Genomic DNA, 23921 nt, shown 5'->3' with positions numbered 1-23921 from the left:
GATTCAATCCAAATTAAACCTGTCCCTGTCCTGCTTTATGAGTCACAGGTAGTTCTAACAGGCCAGCGGCAGAAGCATATGGAGAAAGCAGTTTAAGGGAGTATGCAATATGCTTATAATCTCTTGTCTTTCCCTGTCTGTAGGGGCCTTTGGCCCAAGTTGTGACAGTTGTCGTTGGTCCCTTAAGACAGATGCTTCTGTCCTGCTTTTGTACAGTCCTCAATGGCATAGACAGACAGATGGCTCCTTAGGCTTCCCCCTACCAGACAGCTGTGACAAAGAAGTATCTCACTAAACTAGGAGAGAGGGAAAGACTAAAAGATCTCAGAAGCCAATAGCACAATCCTAATACTGTATACTGAAAAGTAAGTCCCACTGAGTTCAGTGGGGCTTACTTTCATGTAAGTGGGGTTAGGATTGAACCCTGATGTACCTGTAAACAATCCTCTGTAATGTTTCCCCACATAATCCAGTACAAGGGAATTCAGGAGCAAACTGCTAAACAGCATCCTGGCAAATTCCAACAGAGTGCATTGCTTGGCTCAGGCAAGTGAGCCAAGCCTTGTTCTGTAATGCAGAACCTGTGGTCCTCCAGATGGGGCTGATGGGAGTTGGAGTCCGACAATGACTGGAAAGCCACCTGTATTCAACAAGGAAATTCAGTTTTCTAAAATGGTTGCTCATGTGTTGTAGATGCTCTTGAAGTATTCTGAAGAGGGAGGTTCTGTGTTCAGAATGGGGAGGAAAGAAAGCTAATTCATAATTCTACACACGTCTATTCAGAAGTAAGCCTTGCTGAGTTCAATGAGACTTATTCCCAGGTAACTGTTTTGTGGATTTCAACCAGAAAACTCTTAAACAACAAAAACAAAAACCTAGCATGTACCTGAGCCCTGCATTTTGTAAGTATTAGAAAATCAGTGTATCACTTCTTAACTGACAAGTACCAGGATAAGGAAATTGCTGAGCACTACTGAAAATACCTCTAAGGGAATGCTCATAGGACAAGTTTCTATTTTATTTTATTGGTAAAAATAAATGCTACATAACTATTTTTTTGTTTTTACCCTATGGTGACTTTCAGATCATGAACATTCATTCAAGGTTCTTCCTTCACACAGGTCAAGAGGGGTCAGTCATGTCCTGGAATAGACTATTCTTCCATTCCTATCTTATGATGACAAAAGTTCCAATTTTAAATGAATGGAAGGAGTTCATTCTTAGTGTCATTTGCACCAAGTTCACAGGCTTATGAATCATATGGCCTGCAAAGATCCAAAAATCATTTTATAGACTTTCTCCCTGTGTGAGAGCTGCAAATCTAAATGAGCTGTCATCTGACCACTTACATTACAGTTTTAAATGGATCCAATAAGAATTCCTCTTTTTTTAAAAAATGGAACCCCAGTTCAACAAATCTGGCACACTAGTGGAATCCAGTGCAAGGACTCCCACAAGCATAATGTGTACCCCCTTCCCCCGCCTCTCCCAAATCCACTCTGGAGGGTCAGGATAACACATTGAATAGCATGTGGGTGGAGGAGAAGGGGGATTGTTTTATCCGACAAGCTGAAATGCTTGCTCTGACAGAATGAGCAGAAGGGCATGGCAGTGAATTCCTCCCCTAGAGCAGATGTCCCCAAACTTTTAATATACAGTGAAACCTTGGGTCTTGAATGCCTTGGTATTCAAACATTTTGGCTCCTGAACACCAAAAACCCAGAAGTACGTGTTTTGAACTTTTTTTTGGAAATCGAACATCCAATGTGGCTGTCGGCTATTGTTTCTGGGGCGCCTGTGCCAATTGGTAGCTGCACCTTGGTTTTCTAACATTTCGGCAGTTGGACAGACTTCCAGAATGGTTTACATTTGAGAACCAAGGTACCATTGTATTAGGTTCAAATTCATACTGTGCACGAGGAGAAATGCAAGAGAAAAACTGCAAACAACCTTTTGGATTGAATATAGTATTGCAACAGTTGAGTCCCAACATTGGAGAAAGGCAGGTTATAAATACATTTAATTAATTAACAATGATTACACAAGCAACCCAAGCAAGTATTTGGGGAAGTCAGTGATGTGCTGCCTGTTAACATGGCCATTCTACACCTTTCGGCTGATGTAGTGACCTCAGTGGAAACATACTGTAAAATGGGCTCATATTTGTGTTCCTGAGAAATGGGCCAATGAATGACAGAAAAAGCTGGATTTATGGATAATACTTTGACCAAATGTATCCTTCCGATATGCCATCTGTATTGAAACAAATGGTAGTTTTACTGTTACCAAAGCCACAGCTCATGGCTTGGGACAGTCTTTCTTCCAGTTCTGAACAGCTATCTTTTATTGTTCCCTGACTTGCTGTTATTGCTAAGATTCTAGGCAGGGACTGTTTGGTTGTGGCCCCATTCACCTAAAGAAATCTGGTTTAGCCTATATTGGCTTATATTTAGGAATCTCTGCAAGCCAAATCTATTTTGTCAGGCTTTTAGGCAAATGATATTTTGCTGCTCCTAATGATGGATGGCTTTATTGTAGATTTTTTTTTTTAACTTACAAAAGCAAATCAGAAATATTTAGGATGTGGTCAATAAAATGCAACTCAGTGTAACAGAGGGAACAACTTCTAATTTAATAGTAAAGCTCTGAACAAACCTCTGGATTTTGAGTCCACATTTTGATGCTTAGCATTTCTAGCTCTCAGCTGCAATCTCAAATCAATTTTATCATGATGACATAACTAATTCTTTACACATGCTGAAATTGTATAAGGGAAAGAAAAGGTGGTTTGAGATTGCCCTAGATTGTTGAAATGAGATGGGAAATGGTGTTTTCTATGTAGGCCAGCCTATTTCTATTATTCATTTTCAAACGCAAAGCGTATCCTACCAACCCTGCTTTCATACTTCTATGGAGGCCACTTACACATCGGTGAAAGGGAAGGAGACATAAAAGTTGCATCATCTCAGTATAGTGAAGAAGACTGTGACCTGTGGAATTATGGCACTTGCTCCCACAAGAGGCAGTGATAACAACCAATTGTGGTGACTTTAAAAGAGGATTAGGCAAATTCTGTGAGGACAAGGCTATCAATTGCCACCAGTCATGATAGCTGTGTCTCAGTATATATGGGGAACTGACGTTTGGCCTAGAAACTGATCTACTTCCTCCACCTGTGAGTCAATTTGGTTCAAAAGGTTTTTTACAGAGATCCTCTCTGAAGTCAGTTTGCAGCATGATTTGAATCCAAACTGTTCCTGGAAATGGACAAACCAAGGCTAAAAGTGTGAAAGATCAAATGTTAAAAAAAACAACACCTGGGACAGTTTTGGAGAATTAAGGTTCTACTCTGCCTGAAAGCCCTGAAAAATTCAATATTGCGCCAAAGGTTAAAAATAAATAAATGATTGCCCTTTTGCATGAACATGAACAGTGATATTTGCACAAAGAATACCTGATTAAGAGAACAATTCCCAAGATGAGGGGGAAAAACACTTTCTACAACAGTTTTTCCCGTTTGTTCAGTTTCGCAGCCTGTCTTGCATCCTCTCCTCTGCACTTCTCTGCCTCCTTCAGACTTCAAGTCAAAGCTGCAATCTGGAGAACTCTGGCTGTGTAACTAAATGAACTTGGTTCATTACCGTTCAAATCAATCAGCAGTCTCCTTTGTTTCTTTTGCGGTACAAACCCAGCGCTTGGTTTAAGCTATAAATAACATGAGGTGTTAACTCGTGGAGGGTTTAACCGCAAAGAATAAATTATTAAAGACATTTGTGGCTATCAGAAGTTGGTTTCGATGGCTTCTGTTTACATCCTAGGAGAGCAATAACAGAAGACATCATACATGACAGGATAACTGAAATGAGAAAACATTAGCTTACTATGTCTGGTTCGTATTTAAAGCTATTGAATTTTCACATGCTCCCACCTTCCAGAGCCGTGAGAAGTTTTAGGGGAAGCACTACCTGAGTTTTGGCTTTCTTAAGGAGAGGAGACACTGGAGACTCACAGCACATTTGTAATATTTGGTTTATTCACCAGTATGCAAGTATTAGTGGAGGCAAATTGCAAATGCACTTATACTAAGCAGCAGGTCAATTAGATATAGAGAGCAATTGTAGACCCCACTCCTTTCTTGGAATCATCAGCTCACAGTGCTTCCTTACTCGCTCCTTGTTCTCTGAATACTTCAGCCCAATTTTAGAGCACACCAAAATTCAAGCAGATCATGTTGCTCAAACAAGTCTCAAATGGAGCAAGGAATCCTCTTATGTGTTCCTTCCCGTCCAGAAGGATCCAGCGACTGGCATGGGTGGGTGAAGTCAATCTAGGGCCCAAGTGTACTTCACTGCTTAGGCAGATGTTGCAACTTCCATCTTGCAGTTCAGTGGCTCAACGCATGAGGGAGCTGCCCTGGTTGGAGCCCCAGCAGCTCCCAACAATTCCGTTTATATCCCACTCTTCATCCAAGTTGCTCTGGGCAGGATATGAGAAGCCCTTCCAAGGATACTTACAATGCCTCTGTGGGGTTGGTTAGGATGAGAGATAGCGGCTGTGTCAGAGGTACCAACTTCTAAGGGAGAAAGAGGTGGCTGACATCCGTGTGACTGTTAAAATTCCTGCTCCATGATTGCAGTCATGAGATTTTTGTCTATCACATGATGGTGTATGTTTTGACTCCACAGAGTGGGAAGTGACGAAGACAGGATGTTTGTGTTACTGTGTTCCATGAAGTGGGACTATTGTCCTTTGTTCTTTTTCTCTTTGCTGTCTGATGCTAGAGAGAGAGGGAGCCATGTTGCAGTGCTCTGTGTGTGTTTATATGTAAATAAATTAGATTAGCCAAAATCCTGAGTTGCTGAAGTCTGTTACGCAGGCTGCGAAGACTCTGCAGATCCCTAAGTGTGCCGGTGTCAGTCGGCATTGGTCGCTGTGATGTTCGGGCAGAAGAAAGCTTTTGAAGCTCCTGAACGATCGACCAGGAGGGAAAGAACATGCCAATCGGGCATGTGTCTCTGCCAGGGTCCTACTCAAGTGTAGGATGAGCTCCTAACAGTGACATCCTGAAGTCATGTGTATGATGTCAGGAGATCAGGAGGAGCCAGAGAGTTGAGCAGCGCAGCTTCAATGGCTGGTGACTGCTACTTCTCCTGTCGCTGCCACTGGCTGGGGGTTGCTTCCCTGCTCCTTCCTCTCCATGGCAAGAAGCCGCACTGTACTTGGCTCTGCACTTGGCCTCCTCTGCCTGCTTTGAACATTGCAGGGGATGGCCCCTTCTGCCCAAAATATTGGGGTCCCTAAAAGGTCTCAGCCCCTAGGAGTTCAGCTCCCCATGGCTGTGTATAGATCGCCACCTTCAAACAAAGCTAGATTGTTCTTTTCCTCAATTCAGATCAAAGCTGCTTTGAGGGGAAATGCATCAAAACTCAGTAATTCATAAGAAATGACAGGGTAGCTGTGGATTTTACTAACATCTTGTATATGCTGCTTCCCAAACCAGCAGCAGGAATGCAATGGATGCACAGTAAACAGAAATGTGTAAGCATTGCATTCCTGCTGCTGGTTTGGGAAATGATGGCGTTTTTATTGCTTCCTTTCCTTACCTTTCCCGCCCCGACCTGGCTACAGTGATCCATGCAACGGTCACCTCCAGGCTTGACTACTGTAATTCGCTGTACGCAGGGCTGCCCTTGAAGCTGTCCCAGAAACTCCAGCGGGTGCAGAATGCTGCAGCGAGGCTCCTCACGGAGTCTCTGCCATGGAAGCATATTCATCCAGTGCTTTTCCAGCTGCACTGGCTCCCAGATTTAAGGTGCTGCTTTTGACCTTTAAAGCCCTTCATGGCCTAGGACCCTTGTACCTACGGGACCGCCTCTCCTGGTATGCCCCACGGAGAGCCTCAAGGTCCATAAATAGCAACACCCTAGTGGTCCCAGGCCCTAAGGAAGACAGATTAGCCTCAACCAGAGCCAGGGCCTTTTCAACACTGGCTCCGGCCTGGTGGAACGCTCTGCCTCATGAGACCAGGGCCCTGCAGGATCTGATTTCTTTCCACAGGGCCTGTAAGACAGAGTTGTTCTGCCTGGCCTTTGGCTTGGAGCCAATTTGATTCCCCCCTCTCTTTCTTTCTTTTTTCTTTTCCTTTCTCCTCCTGAGATGAGGAGATTAATATTTTAATGTTTCAATATTTTAATGTTGTATTTTAATTTTGTTTTTAAGTTGTAATCATTCAGCTTGTTTTTATTATTGCTTGTTAGCCACCCTGAGCCCGGCCTTGGCTGGGGAGGGTGGGATATAAATAAAAATTATTATTACTATTATTATTATTATTATTATTATTATTATTATTATTATTATTATTATTCCTTTGTTTCTTATATTGTAGTACTGTTTGAATTATAAGCAAGGTTAACTGTAATAATGAAAAAGAAAGAAAAGGGGCGGTGGGGGGGAATACAGTTGGAAAGCCTACAGCATATAGCACACGTATTGCGATTGCTACAGCAGGTTCTACAAAAACCACCAGCAATGTTTAAATCATCCATGGTTAACCACTGCATGAAAACGTAGATAGAGCCCTGCTGGAGTAGACCAAAGTCCTATCTAGTCCAGTGTCCTGTTTCCTACAGTGGCCAGTCTATGGGAAACTCACAATGCAGTAGTCATCTCCCAATGTTGTTCCCCAGGAACTTGTGTGAGGGGTGGGGCATGGTGGCATTGCTTACCTGATTTCCTAATGCAGTGCTCACTTCCAGGAACCAAGATGGAGAGAGGTGAAGCAGTGGGGATTTCAGGGTGGGTAGTGGATTGGCTATGCCACTGCTACCGCTGCTCTGACATAATCACCCTTATCTGGCTCCCTTCACATTGGGAAGCTAGGTAACAAAATACTGCAACTGTTCCTCATCAGGAATTGCCACAGCCAGTTGATAATTCTGATAATTCCTGCACCTTTCCCAGTTCTACAGTATCCCTTTTGAGATGTGGCAACCAGAGCTGTATGTAGTATTCCCAATGTAGCCCATAGGTTTGTATCATCATATTGTCAATTTTGTCTTCAATTCATTTCCCAATGATACCCTAGGCTTGAAATTTGCCCCTCTGCCTTAATAGTATCTCAGAGAAGTTGCAATTTCTTGAAGTGGTGAAAACTAGTTGATATCGTGGTTGCTCTGAAATTTTTAACCTCTGCTTTGATGTGAAATTAGCAGGTACTAAATTCAATAGCAATCAAATCCCTAAGTGTCATTTTAGAATTTCAATGGAATGGTATTGACAGGCCAGGAACAGGGAAAAATAGTACCATTACTATCCTCCAATTTGATCAAGAGCATCTTGAAGTCAAATTACAGTCTTTGTAAATTAAGTCTTGTGAAGATCTGGTTCATTTCGTTGTAACTAAAGGGTCCTGTGCTTGTTCTATGTTTTTTGCCAGTACTTTGCCCTGATTGTACAAAATATAGCTTCCAAAGCAATACAGCCTTGACAAGTCAGATTACATAAAAAGTGGCACCAAGTCCCTCTGATCAAAGCAACAAACAACAATCATTTTCTGTCATCAAGACACTCTGATCCATAAAAGGGAAATGTTTTCTCCCTTTCTCTAAGGCATTCCCAGTTATGCATCCTTAATGTATAACATGTATGTTAGATTATATCAACATTAGGTGGTTGCTTATATTGCTTCTGCTGCTGGGTCCTAAATGTGTGAATTCAATTGGGGTTTAGGCCTGGTTTTGGCACAGAAACTGCTTTGGTCACCCTGTATGATGACCTCTGTCGAGAGAGACACAAGGGAAACATGTCCCTGACAATTCTCCTTGACCTCTCAGCGGCTTTTGATACCATCGACCATGGTATCCTTCTGGAGCAACTGTCAGAACTAGGGCTGGGTGACATCGCTTTGCAGTGGTTCCAGTCCTACTCAGATGGTCATTCCCAGAGGGTGTTGCTTGGGGAAAGCTTTTCAGCCCTATGGAACTTCAATGTGCTTAACATCTACATGAAATCGCTGGGTGGGGTCATCCGGAGGTTTGGAGTATGTTGTCAGCAGTATACTGATGACACTCAGCTCTATTTCTCCTTTACATCTGCAGGTGAGGCAGTGGAAGTGCTGGACCAGGGTCTTGCCTCACTAATGGACTGGATGAGAGCCAACAAACTGAAGCTCAATCCAGATAAGACTGAGGCACTGTTAGTGGGTGCTTCCCTGGACAGGATGGGTGGGAGATCGCCTGCTCTTGATGGGGTTACACTTCCTCTGAAGGAGCAGGTTTGTAGCTTGGATCCCTTGCTGTCACTTGAGGCTCAGAAGTACCTTCAATCAGCTTCAGCTGGTGGCCCAGCTACACCCCTATCTGAATTCAGCTAGTGCAGAATTCAGCGGCCCAGTTTCTCACCTGAGCAAGATGGTTTGAGCATATTACACTGATCCTGGTCAGACTGCACTGGCTACCAATTAGTTTCCGGGCCCAATTCAAAGTGTTGGTTTTAATCTATAGAGCCTTAAAAAGCTCAGGACCACAATACCTCAAGGACAGCCTCTTTCCATATGAACCTACCTGGTCCCTGAGATCATCTTCTGAGGCACTTCTTTGTGTGCCTCCTCCTCGAGAGGTCCGGAGGGTGGTAACACAAGAACGGGCCTGTTCTGCAGTGGCTCCCCATCTGTGGAATGCTCTCCCAAGGGACGCTCACCCGGCACCTTCATTATACACCTTTAGGCGCCAGGCAAAAATGTTTCTTTTGAACCAGGCCTTTGGTTGATTTGATTGACATCCTATGCCCTTTTAAAATGTGTGTAGGGTTTCTTGGGGGGGCTATTGGGTTGTTGTTTTTATTTTGATTATGTATTTTGTGGTTTTATATTCTGATTTTATTCTGTGAACTGCCCTGAGACCTGTGGGTATGGGACGGTATATAAATTCAATTAATAATAATAATAACGTAAGTTCCACAAAGATCAAGTATAAGAATATGAATATGAATATTTTTAGATTGCAGTATTTACTGTAACAAAGACATAAATATCTATGATAGCAGTCTTCAGTGCAATAAAACACAGAAATATTGGAATTGTGTTAAAGCACAAAGGCGGGGAACTCTTCTGGTGGTTTTTGCGATACAATTGGTTAATGGGGATGAAACTTAAATTCTCCCATACTAGCACATGAATCCCAGTGTTTCCCCTCTTTCCCCTTCCTTGTTTAAATTGTCAGCTTGGACATTATTCCTTATGTTAAAATAATCCTATCACAGTAAGCCTTGGCTACTCGTGCAATCTGCTTGTGGCATTAACATAAACTTGCTATGTATGGAGGATATCAGGATAGGTGCTGGGCTAAACAGTGGCCTTGTCTGGTAGTTTAGTATTGCATATGCAAACTTCAGGTTCTTGTGCTCCCCTTTCCCTTCCCATTCTTTAGTGTGGCCTTTAGGACAAGATTAGAAGCAAAAGCTTTCAACTAACCACAGAATTTGTTGCCTGAACTGTAAACTGTGGTTAGTGTCAACTATGTTTCATGGCAGGCAGGGAGAGCATTGCTGGATCTCAGAACTGTTCCAGCTCACGCTCTTCATTAGCTTTGCTCTGTGCCCTCCTTGAATGCATTTGCCAGTCTGGAATGTGCCTTGAACTCTGATAATACTTTACCTTGATGGAGGATGAAAGATTTTGTGGGATGGTGGTGGTTAGGAACCACTGACTTTTGTGTGGCTGGACTATCGCCTATGGTAAGAGTCATATCCTTTGCCCCATATTTGCCATATTCACTGACCACTGACATGTGGCCCCAGGAAGGGTATATATGAGGGCATGTGGCCCTTGCATTGAAAAAAGTTACCCATCCCTGGATTAGAGTAACAAACCAGGATCACTAACCACTGTTTGAACACCAACCAAGGTTTGGACATAATGAGTAACAGATGTTAGTTGAAAACAGATGTGAAAGGCTTTGATCTTCTTGCAGCTGTGATACAGTTTAAGCAGGGATCCAACTGTGGTTTAGTGTTGTATCCATATGCAGTCACTTTCAAGCTCTACAATTCTATAAATGTAGGAAAGATACAGAGATAGCAAAGTCATAGCTGCAAATAGAGCTGCACATAATCAGGTATTATTATTATTATTATTATTATTATTATTATTATTATTATTATTATTATTTCAGGTAGGTAGCTGTGTTGGTCTGACACAGTAGAAATATATTGTCCAGTGGCACTTTAGAGACCAGATTCTTGCGTGCACACAAAAGCTCATATCAAGAACAAACTTAGTCGGTCTCTAAGGTGCTACTGGACTCCTCTCTCTTTCTCTCTTTCTCTCTTTCTCTCTCTCTCTCTCTCTCTCTCTCTCTCTCTATATATATATATATATATATATTTATACCCCACCCATCTGGCTTTGTCTCCCCAGCCACTATGGGCAGCTCCCAGCAGAATATTAATAATAATGATAAAAAAGCAATAAAACATCAGTAGAGGTTCATATTGGACTACCCTAGAAGGACTAATTTCTGTGTTTTGAAAAATGGTAAAATATGCCTTAACTAAAGATTGATACAGTAGAGTATTAAGAAGAAAGGCCAAGATCTTCAGGATAAAATGCAGGGAGTCCTAAAACAGAGTATTATAATTATCAGCAATGAAAAATGCTAGGTTATTTATCTAATCATATTAGCGATACAGAGCTACAGTTTCCACATACTTACAAGCATCAGTCAGTTTTGTATTACATGCAACCTCACAAGGAAAGGAAAGGTCTAGGCATTGTCAGCCAGACAATTAAGAATTGTACTCAATGTACAGTGGTGGTCAGGGAAGTTAATAAGATACAAGGATGAATTAAGAAAGAACAATTCAAAGTGTGAAAAAGATAACATGAGAGCAATTATGCACACTGATATATTATTATCACTTTCAATACTTCATATTTTCAATATCTGATCTGGAAAAGCCAAAAGCCAAAAAGAAACAGAAAGATCCAAGGAAGCTCAAATAAACTAATTTGTTCCGGATAGAGGGAAGTGAAAAGATGAACAAATTGGAAATCATACAGAAGCAATATAATATGGGGTGAGAATAGGGTGGGTGCTTAGCTCAAATGAAAAGAGCTTGTGAAAAGAAGGCAGAGAACAATTGGTCACTATCCCCTTTGTGGATAATAAATGCAACAATAGGATTACATTACAGAACATAGATTTATCTTCATCATTAGGAAAGCAATGCTGCACAGCAGAATTTCTTCAGCGAGATAAACTGCCAAGTAATCTTTTTGCTGGATGATTTTGAAGGATAGGTGCGAACTTTTGTTCTCCAGGAATGACTTAGGAATAATGTTGTGATTTAAAAATGTCTTAAATTTGTCAGTTCTTCATTGAATTTCTAAAAGTCTGGATAAGTAGATCAGCTCCAGCTGTCCCACCGAGGACTCTTGTTTTGTGGAAAGAAGCCAGACTTTGGAAACACAAGCTGGATTATGTTTCATAACCAGAGGAGGAACCAAGAGGGCTGGCCTGCCTATAAGGTGGGCTAAGGTAGTGCTTCAGATGGCAGAAACCCAGGAGGGAGTGCCACTGTGGGTGCCCTGCTCACCTCTCTACCTCCCCCGCTGGTAGAGAAGCAGCTCTGGCTTCCAGTGAGATCTCACCAAGCTCTGCAAGATCTCGCAAGTTCACACTGGAATCGTCACTAGCACCATTGCTTTGTGGGTGCTTCAGTAAGAGTGAGGTGGTGGGGGCAGCAAGTTGGTGGGGGCATGTTCCTTCCTCATCTCAGGTGGTGAAGCAGGACACGCCACCCCGGGAACCAGCACCATTTTCTTTGAGAAATGATTATTGGAATATTTTGAAATATCTGCCATTTCAGAAAACATTAATCCAAATCATGAAATGTTGATTCTTTCACTAGAAAAATATTAATAATTTTATTCATTCATTCATTTATTGCTTGTGATTTGTTGATAACTACAATTATTTTCTCCTCTCTTTTATTCCATCCCTAGGAATTCTTTCATAGACATTTTACGGGCTATTCTGCTGTCCTTAGAAGTTCTCATTGAAGACCAAGAGCTTCAGATAAATGGCTTCGTTCTAATTATAGACTGGAGTAATTTCTCCTTCAAGCAAGCTTCCAAATTAACACCTTCTATCCTCAAACTGGCCATTGAAGGGTTACAGGTATGTGGAATGGGGATATTGTGTACACAATGCCCTGTGAATAATGTAGGGTCAGGGTGGGTACCAGGAGCTGGTCAGTAATAACACACACGGTGTCAGTGAAGTTGACTCCTTATTCAAAGAAACAAGCAGCTCAGGTGGACAGGCCTAGTGAACAAGGCAACTCTTCCCAGTAGATCTTGCCCCAATGAGGCAGTTGGAAGGACTGAAGGTCCTCACCTTTCCACAGTTGCCTAAGCCTCCTCCTCCCCCAGGTCCTTTCCAAGCAATCTGAGAGTCCAACAATGTGTCTGTCTCTGCTCCATCCTCTTCATACCTCTACTGATCCTGGGAGACCAAGGGGTGGGGGATCTGGTTGCAGCAGACAGGGAGACCCCTGGCTTCTTCAACAGCCTGTCTTATCCCTGCCTCTTGGCCCCACCCCTCCTCTCCACCCTCTGCTTCTGCCTTTGATTCTGGAGTGCTCTCTGCCATAGCCACTTCCTGCTCACTAAACCCTGTTAAGTCTTCAGCTTCCAAAACTTCCTCCTCCCACCTCTGCTCCCACCTCTGCTCCCTCTTCTCTCTCTGAACACTCAGCATCATCCCACCACCACTCCCCAGGCTCTGAGCCTTCCCCTGGGGGTTCCCTTGCCAGTCAATGACATGTGGGTATGCTGATTGCCGGAGGCGTACTGTGTTTTATATAGCATGGAGAGAGGAAGGAAAAATCAGTAAGAAAAGAATAATCATTTGAGTAAATGAGCTTTAAGCCAGTCAGAATTTCAAATGTTTGTTTATTGCTTTCATTTAAATGGTGAGCTATTCTTACCACAGGCCTGTCCTACTTACTGCAGCAATTAAGAATAATGTTTAGAGATTTGTGATTTAATCCACATGATACTTCCTGGAGATTAAAAACTTGCAACATCTGCCTGATGAAACACATGCCAAGCACATGCGGGGCCTATGCATATGTACTGAATGTGGATTAATAAGCCCCCAGAGACACAGCTGAGCACCAGACACTTTGCCTGCATAGCCAAAAGCCCAGTTGTGTGTGTGTTTGTGTGTTAGTTAATACAGGCTATTAAAATCGAGCAGAATAGGGTATGTTGCTAATGTCTGAAGCGGGAGATTTATGGGCAAACTGAAAATTCTGGGAATAAATCTTGTGGTTTATACCTTATCTCAGGTTTGATCTCTAAAATGGGTTCCACTACTGTATTTATTTGTTTTTTGTAGGCAATTTCTCTCAGTGTGGAATTTAAGTTTGAATGTGTACATTTGCTTCTGAATAGGCATGAATAGAAATGTTCTGTAAGTTTTCCAGAGCAAAGTATGACCCAATGAGCTCTGCTCACTCATGGGGATGGTAATAATAATAATAATAATAATTTTATTGATTTATAACCTGCCTATTTGGCTGGGTTTCCCCAGCTACTTTGGGCGGCTCGCAATAGAATATTAAAAACACTTTAAAACAACATTAAAAACTTCCCTAAACAGAGTTGCCTTCAGATGTCTTCTAAAAGTCAGATAGTTTTTTATTTCCTTGACATCTGATGGCAGGGCATTTCACAGGGCAGGCACCACTACCGAGAAGGCCCTCTGCCTGGTTCCCTGTAGCCTCATTTCTCGCAGTGAGGGAACAGGCATAAGGCCCTGGACCTCAGTGTCCAAGCTGAATGATGGGGGTGAAGATGCTCCTTCAGGTATATTGGGCTGAGGCTGTTTAGGGCTTTAAAGGTCAGCACCCATTGCCCTCCAGATATTGTTGAACTCCAACTCCCATCAGGCGCAAAGAACATGACCAGGAATGATGGGAGTTGTAGACCAAATATCTTGAAGGGCACCTCTGATGTAGAGCTATCTACTCAGCCTGGGAACAAAGACTAAATTGCAGGATTGATTGTATTTTGGAATGTGGATGCCTTTCAAGCACCAAGAAACATCAGCAAGGGCTAAGGAAGTGAAGCACACCAGGTCCTCTCCTGTGTATAGTGTAAGCAGTTACTTTTATGTACTTATTTCCTAAATTTTGTACACTGCTTGATTGTAAAAACCCGCTTACAAAAAGAATAAAACAGAAAAATTACTGGCAAAAACAGTTTAAAACAACCACTTGTAATATTTGAAAAGATTAAAATCAGCTATAAGCTGACAGCAGATTAAAACACACATCAGCATTCTACATATCTGGGTAGGCTTGTTTAAACAAAAGATAAATAAATGTTTTTAGCAGGCACCAAAAAGAGGGCAGTGAAAGCACCTGCTAAATGTCAATAGGAAGGAAGTTCCAAAGTGTATGCCAACCCCACTACCCATAGAGGTGATATTTGGTTCAAGATGCATGTTAATATGAACTTAGGCAATGCACACTTCCTGAAATGTAGCCATCCTCCAAAATGCACACTACTTTGAATTCTGCAGTGTTCTTCAAGCCCAAAATATGCATGTAAATGCATATATTAGGGGGAAATGTGCTTAAAAATGGATATACTAGTAGAAAATGACATATACAAATGCACTATATTATGGAAGATTGCTTGGGGGGGAAACTGGTATACTGGGCATTAAAACGTTGCAGAAATATGTTGCATTTCCAAAAATGTAAACTGATCCAGAAGTGTTGCAAACTGAACTTGGCATTAGAAAAACGAGCCAACGAGAAAACAAAGCTAACATATTTGTCCACCCCTAACTGTTTGCAATGCTTGTATTGAGCTTTGACGATAACTCAAGATGTAATGGCAAGTGATGGGTTTAAATTTATTATTACAACCTCTCTTGGCTTCAGACAATGGAATGCGTAGCTAAGACTCTGCTTTATTGGTTAAGTGCTCTCACATCATAATAGGCAATTACCTGGAAGTGCTACTATTTAAGATCTATACACTAAGAAATTCACTTTCTTTTGATGCTTAGAATTCCATGTCTCCAGAATAACTTCTCCTAGCTGGTTATAGAAGTCAACAAAATGCTTATTTATTCATTACATTTTTAACTATTTATAGGCAGACCCATAACAGGAAATCCCCTCAGGTTTTTCCCCCCAAAATAAAACAAGAAAATTATTAAAGACCACAGTAGACAAAATGTAGGGAATAAGAAGACACCAATTAGGATCAAAGCAGATAAATTCAAAGCAGAGAGTCAATGACTAAAATCTACAGGCCGTAAACAATAATAACAGCCACAATTTAAATTAAAATGGAGAACAAAAAGGGTTTTCCCGGTGCCAAAAATGCATCAGAGTAGATGCCAGACAAGGCTCTCGGGCGATCCCAGTGGGGTGCCATCACGGCTCTCCCCCCCCCCACGCTGGGCCCCATGCCCCCGGGACACACGCCAGCCCCGCCCTCGCCTGCGCTCCACACACCCCCCCGGTGCCGGAGAATGAAGCTCTGCCACTGGAGATGGCATTCCACAAATGGGAGCCACTACTGAAAAGGTCCTTTTGCTCATAGCCACCAAGGGCCATAGATGATTATGTCAAGCTACAGATGTGAAGTGGTGACTCTTCAGGTACTGAGGTCCCAACAAGGAAGGGCTTTCAAGGGGAAAAGACCGAACAGCACTTTTAATTGGTCCTGTAAATGAACTCGTAGTCAGTGAAGATGGCAAAATACTGGCATAATATGTTTATACCAGTTTGCATCCATGTTCTGCTTGAACTGAAATATCTGGACTATTTTCAAATGCAACTGGGTTGTGAGAGGAATAGTTTACTAACTGTCAAGTTAGGTAGTAGCTGGCCTTCCAAACTAGGCTGGTAGAATGCAATTCAAGCCACAGAGGTCACTTGTGTCTCTACTGGCAAAGATGGATCATTAAGTACCCTCAAATTACGAACCTAACTAATCCTTTAGGTGGAGTGCATCCCCTCCAGAACAGGATTTATTTGTTTTATTTATATACAGTGGTACCTCAGGTTACATACACTTCAGGTTACATACGCTTCAGGTTACAGACTCTGCTAACCCAGAAATAGTACCTCAGGTTAAGAACTTTGCTTCATGATCAGAACAGAAATCGTGCTCCGGCGGCACGGCAGCAGCAGGAGGCCCCATTAGCTAAAGTGGTGCTTCAGGTTAAGAACAGTTTCAGGTTAAGTACGGACCTCTGGAATGAATTAAGTACTTAACCTGAGGTACCACTGTACTGCCCTTCTTCTGAACATCTCAGGAAGGTTTGCAAGATAAAAATACAAGATAAATAAATAGATACAACAAACACAAAATGAAATAATAACTCCCCCTCCTACAAACACATTTAAAAGGCCATAGAATATTAAATAGCCAAAGGCCTGGTTAAACACCATTCATCTAGGCAGATAAACCTCCCATTAACACTACCTCATTCTTGCTTGGACTGAGCTTCAGGTTTTGGGCCCTCATCGAATCTATTACTGCAGCTAGTAAAAGACTAGCACTTCCACTTCCTCAACTGGCTTTTATGAAAAAGAGAAATTGTGTTTGGTGGCATCCACATACCACTAATACCACACACCAAATCTGGATCATTCCATTCAGTGTTCAACATATCTACTAGGAATGACATAGACACTAGACGGGATCAGGCCATTCTCTGAATGGAGAGATGTAGAAAGTGGAATCCCTCAAGGACTGGTACTGAGAAACTTTTTCACAAATGACCCACAGTTTGGAGTGAGCAGTGAGGTGGCCAAGTTTGCTGATGGTACTAAATTGTTCAAGGTAATTGAAACAAAAAGAGTTTGTATGAAGAGCTCCAAAAGGACCCCTGAGTGAACGGTTGGTAAAATGGCAAATGCAATTCAATGTACTGTTCAAGGGGAGGCAATTCCAAAGGGTGGGTGCCACCACACAGAAGGCTTGATTCTTACATTATGTAAAATGGAAATCCCGATAATATCTGAAGGAAGCCCTCAGCTGTGCTGTATATAAGGAGTGAGATAATCTTTTAGGTATTGGAATGTGTCCTTTTGGTCCTCCCTGCTCTTGTTTCTGGAATATAACATGCCTATGTCTTTTTTAAAAAAGCTGGCTGTGTTCAGAGAATTCTATACATTTCAGATGTTCCATATGAACCTCACATTACTAGGTTCATTATCAGAGCAACTTGAAAGCAAACTACCGTATTTTTTGCTCTATAAGACTTACTTTTTCCCTCCTAAAAAGTAAGGGGAAATGTGTGTGCGTCTTATGGAGCGAATGTAGGCTGCACAGCTATCCCAGAAGCCAGAACAGCAAAAGGGATTGCTGCTTTCACTGTGCAGCTATCCCTCTTGCTGTTCTGGCTTCTGAGATTCAGAATATTTTTTTTCTTGTTTTCCTCCTCCAAAAACTAGGTGCGTCTTGTGGTCTGATGTGTCTTATAGAGCGAAAAATATGGTATTTGAAACTATCAGACAAATATATCTAATCAGTCACAATGTTGCTCATTGCAATCCATTTCTCTGCCTACAGCAGGGGTCGGCAAACTTTTTCAGCAGGGGGCCAATCCACTGTCCCTCAGACCTTGTGGGGGGCTGGACTATATTTTTTTGGGGGGGGATGAACGAATTCCTATGCCCCACAAATAACCCAGAGATGCATTTTAAATAAAAGGACACCTTCTACTCATGTAAAAACACACTGATTCCCAGAACGTCCGTGGGCTGGATTTAGAAGGCAATTGGGCCGGATCCAGCCCCCAGGCCTTAGTTTGCCTACCCATGGCCTACAGAGTCCATTCTATACAGATATATATATTTTGCATGCATAAGTTTCAAGAAGATATCCTAAGTATTCTGAAATATTTGTTTGCTATGTCAGCATTGTTTCAAAGCATTTCTGAAGCCAGTTGTACTGAAGAGCTAAACGTAGACTTGAAACTAGTTAAAGCTATTGTGGAGAGTGTTGTGGTACCAGCTGAAACAAGGTCAGTTTGACATATTCCCCAGACACTTGAGCCGTCTGTTTCCAGCAGCTGTTGTGTTGTAAGGTAGAGTGGAGCTCTCTCTGAGCTGTCAGTTAAAGTGACCTTTGAAAGGAAACTAAGGATCTACTCTTTATGTAGAGAATAAAGGAGTAGGAACAGACTTTGTTTTCGCCAAGAGAAGGTCCATGTTGGTTATCCATCTGCCATTGCATGGAACCAAGATGAAACGAAGAAAAAAAAAAGAAAAGATTCCAGACAATAGATTTACTTTTGTTCCATTCCAATTGGGACAGACTACTTAGAAAATTTGCACACACTCTCAAACACACAGCCCTGATCCTAGGCTGAATATGTGTGGAACATAATTCAGGATCACAAATTTAATTGCTGAATTTTAACAAAATTCTACCTCATCCTCTTTCCCCAGCTTAGGTGCTTACTACCACTTGGCAAGTTAGTGGACACCAACAGTAACTCTCCTGCTGGCTCCTTTACTCGAGAAAGCACATGCACACCATTTGAATGGCAATGCCCATTGGGGGGACCCCCCAAAAATATTTTATTGGTGGTGGCAGAGGGACCTCAGAAGCTCCTATGCTTCTGAGGAAGACCATTCAAACAGTTTTTCCTGTGAAAAGGTCAAACTTTCATTTCCCTCTTTCCTACTTTATCACTTTCTTCCAAAGCTGTATTTGAAAATGCCCATTGGCACAATTGTATAGAATTATACAAGAGAACTGTTAATATAAAAGAATAAATGGTTTAATGAAGCCCAATTCAGATTAATACCTGTGGTCTAACCTGATTAGCTTATTACATAAATCTAATGCTTCTAGTCTATTAGAAATGCTGTGTGAATATTAATGAGAGTCCTGAGGTCTTTGAACAGAAAGAACAACATTTTTTTTTGCAGTTTTCAAGAATCAGAAAGTTGTGATTTGGTTACTTTTGCAAGGGCATTTGTTAACAATATCAATAAACCTGCAAAAATCAGAGGTCATTTTCAAGCTTGCAACTGTACCATGTAGAGGTGAATCTCAGCATTAATTTGTAACATGCATGTTTACGGGGAGTCGACTCTGGAAAATGGCTGGAGTGCATCTTTGGGGACAGCCTTCATGTCAAAAATAAAAATGCTTACACATGAAAGTGTGTTGCTGATATCAGGCACACACTTAACTCATTCAATGTCAAATCCCATAAAAATATTAAGTGCTCTTTTTCTAGGTAAGGAGGTGCTGGAACTCACTGTGATCACCCTCCCTTGTTCTCTTATAATGGTAATGGCAGCCCCTAAGAGGTGCCAGAACCGAGTTCCTGCAAGTTCTGGCTGAAAAAAAGCCCTGAAAATATCCACACCTGAGCTCATGATCCCCTTTGAGCAACTTGTGTGTTTGTAGCACAGACATTTATTTTAACCAGGATGCAGATTTGGCATCTGTACTGGGATCCACAGAAGCCCTGGAGGAAAGCTACAGCTCCCAAGAGTATGTGGCACCCTTGGTGTTCCAGGCACCCAAAAAGAGAGGAATCTTCTTTCTTCCTGCAGCAACAACCATCAAGTAAATATATTGTTACACACCAGACCAATCTCCACAGAGCAGTACATGACACTTCAGTGGGTCCTGGTACTCACTCAGGGTTTGTGTTTTCTTCAGAAAACCAGGCACAACAGAGACTGTAGTGTCTTTAAGATATATGGTTTTATTTACATGTATATACAACATGAGCCTCAGCACCTCAAAACACACTAGCTTATTCCATAGTAGCAGCATCAGAATCCTTTGCTCTGCTGAGCACATCCAATGTTCATCACACTCAGACTAGACCTGTTGAATTGAACGAGCATGATTATCATCGGTCCGTTTATTTCAGTGGGTGTCTTTTGAGTAAAACTTAGTTGCATACAGTCCTGTGCTTTTGAATGTGCAAATATGAAATGAATACATTGGGAGTCTTGTGACCGCTATGCTGACTTTCTACTTGCTGGGAATTCTTGTTCCCCAAGGAAGCATTCAAAAGTGGCATATCCCATTTTACCACTTCACTTCGTTCTGATACATATGTGCTCAGCTTTATGCTGCCAGATAAATGTTTTCAGGTGTAAGAGTGAACCATGCCTCCAATTTAAATTCTGGAAGTGGGGTGGTGGGGAACCCTGTGCTTGAGCTATAAGAGGTTTTGGAATCACTGTTTTGAAGAAGGCGTAAAAGTCTTGCATTTCTCACATGACACAAAATGAGCAGTCTTGCGAACACACCTTTTAAAGGCAAAAGCGTCATGGAGCAGAACGGTTCGTGCCACCACTATTTCTTTGATCCATCAAATTATGCAGATTTCCTCCTGTTGAGGTATTAAATATTAATAAGCTTCCTGTCAGGAGACAGCACTTGAAGGAAATTTATGGTAGTTTGCTTTGCCAAAGGCCCAGGAAAACATACTGTTTTGTGTGTTTTATTGCTGTACCTGTCACTTTCTCAACATAATATTTCAGTGCTTAAGTACTACTCTTAAGTGTTCCTTTCTAAAAGGTTGACACCTTCCAAGGGCTTCTCTTTACGCATAAACTGTTGGGAGAGAGAGGACATTTGAATGTTGAAAATTTATAATTTTTAAATGACAAAGGGAAAATAAAGGTGCACACAAATTAAGATGATTTTAAAAAATTATAGCTCAGCCTACACCCCCTCATCAATGGCTGCTAATAATCTAATATTCTACAATGCTTGTGGAAACCATATGGCAAGCAGCCATTAGGGAGACCATCCCTGTCAAACCCATTCAGCCCAGGTCAGAGGAAAGTGTATCCTCATGGACCATGTTTTACTGATCCTAACTACTGATAGCTCAGTCAGTAGAGCATGAGGCTTTTAATCTGGGTCGTGGGTTTGAGCCCCACAATGGGCAAAAGATTCCTACATTGCAGGGGGTTGGTATAGATGGCCCTTGTGGTCTCTTCCAACTCTACATTTCTGTGATTCTATGAAATCCTCCTATATGTCTAATGAAATCTTTGCTTGAGTCAGAATTCCAGAATTTTGCTCCTGAGATGAGATGAAATGCTAATGGGATTTCTAATGCTAATGGGGTAGCAGACATTCGCATAACATTTTCCAAATGTCACTCCAATCAGTTTCCAGATTAGTCAATGTTATTGTCGTTGAATAAGAACAGCTTTGTGTTTTATGTTTGCTAAAGCTAAGGATTACACTGAAACTTCTTCAGGCCATAAGGCATTTGTTTCATTCACTCCTCCACTCCCTCGCAGCCTGGATTTCATTTCATGCCTGGCATATTTTAAACATTTCCCCATCCGTTGCCCAACAACTGACTTATATTATTGGGGAGCAAGGGGAGGGGAGCCTTTTATCAGCCTGAGGACCACATTCCCCTGTGGGCAGCCATCCAGACGTGGGTGTGGTGAGAGGCAAACATGGAGGAAACCTTTGTACAAGTGACAGCACCCAGGTGTTCAGATAGACAAGTTTGCACTAAATAGCCTTCAGGATAAGGCTGTCAGTGACTACTACTGATGACTAAATTATACCTCCATGGTCGGAGTTATCCTGATCATGGAGGTATAGTATGCTCTGAATGCCAATGGCTGTTCTGTCTTGTTAGTGGGCTTCCTTGAGGCATCTGGTTGGCTGCTACAGGGTATAGGTTGCCGTGACTACATAAGCCTTTGATCTGAACCAGCAGGACATCACTGTGACCAGAGTGCATCCTCTTCAGTCTCATCAGATGCCTAGCCCTAACCTTGCTAAGGCCTTGACTTGTTTCCCACCTCATTGAGGCTTTGATGTGTGGTGAAGAAAGGGTGCAACAAGAGTGAAGTCCAGTGCCTTCTCCCTCACAAATTGTCTATGTGCACTTCTAGTCTGCCTGCACACTCTGCCCTTGTACACTGCTGCTACTTACATGCTCATGATCCACAGGTGCTATGATTAAATTGAGGCCACATGGATCAAAGTCCTGAAGCAGAATTCCTAATAAAATTGGAAGATGGGATAAGATGACTGTGGTGGGAAAATGTTCACTCTCTTTTGACTGGGAGAACCATATTCATGACCATGCCCTCTGCGCCGTTGGTTTCAAGAGTGGATTGAATTTTCCTTATAATTTATGAATGGGTGGCCACAGAATTGCTTAGCTCTGGCATTTGTTCTAAATGGATAATAGCTTCTTTTTACCATTGATCCAGTGAGGATAGATCTGTTTGCCATGGGACATTTGTTGTTCACAGTGTCCTTTCCCTTTGCTTTGAAGGTTAGTATGCATCATACATGATAGGAATATGAAACTTCTGTATTTGATGGGCAAAAAGAAAGAAAGGCTAATAAGGGGAAATATTGCTAAATCAGAGTGAGGTAAAAGTGGATCTCCAAAATATTTATAATAAACGAATTACTGCGTTTATAACCCACCTTTCCTCTCAGGAGCTCAGTATGACATACATGGTTCCCCTCCTCATTTTTTCCCTCACAACAGTGCCATCAGTGATTGGCCCAAGATCTCCCAGTGAACTTCATGGCTGAGTGTGTGTGCTGTAGAATGGACATACAAAGTAAATAGCCTTAAGTAATTTAGTTCCTAAGGGAAATTGTGTGCTTTTAATGCTTAAAAGGAGGTAGTGAGGAAAACCTTTCTTCTTCTAAATACCACTGGATTTTCTGAGGCACTCTTATCACCACTGAGGAAAATGAAGCTACAGTGCTCACTGCAGTAATAAAGTAGATATAAAAGAAAATTGTATATTAAATAGCCGGGTCATGCCCAGAATATTAGTTCTGTGGGAAATCACAAATGTCTTCTGTGGATATTTGTTTCTAGGACCCTAGACTATGTCACTGGGTAAATTTGCGCATTTCTGTATAGAGTGGTACCTTCATTTAGGCACAGCTTAGTTTACTAACAAGTTGGATTAAGAATGCTGCAAACCCAGAAGTAGGTGTTTTGGTTTGTGAACTTTGCCTTGGAAGCAGAACATATTCTGTTTCCTGTTGAGTGTGTTCCATTTGTAAATTGAGTCCCCCACTGCTATGGGAAAGCACACCTTGGTTTAAGAACGCTTTGGTTTAAGAACGGACTTACGGAATGGATTAAGTTTGTAAACCAAGGTACCACAGGGAAAAGCAGTATATTTGGAAGAAGAAGAAGAAGAAGAAGAAGAAGAAGAAGAAGAAGAAGAAGAAGAAGAAGAAGCAATGTAAAAACAGAGCATATTCTTAGTTCTTAGGGTCCTAGTTTAATTGAGTTCACCCAGACTAGAAAGAGCTTGCTGGCTTCAGCTGTTGTACAGTTCACTGTAGTATCACTGCTGGATCTGACTCTGGTGGTCTCCCTGCCTGCAGAATCCTCTCTTGTGGACTTCAGGCAATACAAGATCAGCCTTCAGTGTCATTTCCATTTCAATGGATGATTATTTTGTTCTTCCCAAGGCTGAAACAGAGTGTAGGTGGCATTTATAATACTTTCTGGATGCTACATTTGTTTCCCTAGAGACAGAGCTCAAAAACAGAAACCAAAAAAGGGATAAAGTTCTTCAAGAGCATTTGCTACTCTCTTTTCATCAAGATACTGCACAGGCAGTACATTAAAATGCTCTAATAATGCCGCATTTCCCCATACAAAATAACAAGGCCTTCTCTTTACTTGAGAAGGGGTTGCAGTGTGTAGGCGGCAAAGAGCAACCTGCAATTGTTCTGCTGCGATGGCACCTTGAAAAGGAACTGCCCAAATGGTAGCGTAACCATAATTGTTTCTTCCTTCTCAAATAACTTTCGGATAAAATTGGTTCAATTTAAAGATAAAGCAATAGCTCCACAACAATACAAACTCTACTGCAGAAGCAGAAAATAG

The 23921-nt window shown here is 41.8% G+C and overlaps 1 protein-coding gene across 1 annotated transcript in view; it reads left to right on the top strand.

Moving 5' to 3' along the window:
- The window catches only part of CLVS1 (clavesin 1), a 61590-nt gene that overhangs the window by 9697 nt on the left and 27972 nt on the right, over positions 1-23921 (top strand). Inside the window, exon 3 of the mRNA XM_081917603.1 lies at positions 12002-12176. Coding sequence (XP_081773729.1) covers positions 12002-12176 — 175 coding nt within the window. The remainder of the gene's footprint in view (positions 1-12001; positions 12177-23921) is intronic.

This window comes from Podarcis melisellensis (assembly GCF_964234715.1).
Source record: "Podarcis melisellensis genome assembly, chromosome: 7".
Lineage (NCBI taxonomy): Eukaryota > Metazoa > Chordata > Lepidosauria > Squamata > Lacertidae > Podarcis > Podarcis melisellensis.
Note: the sequence above shows the minus strand (reverse complement) of the source record. Positions and strands in the feature narration are given on the sequence as shown.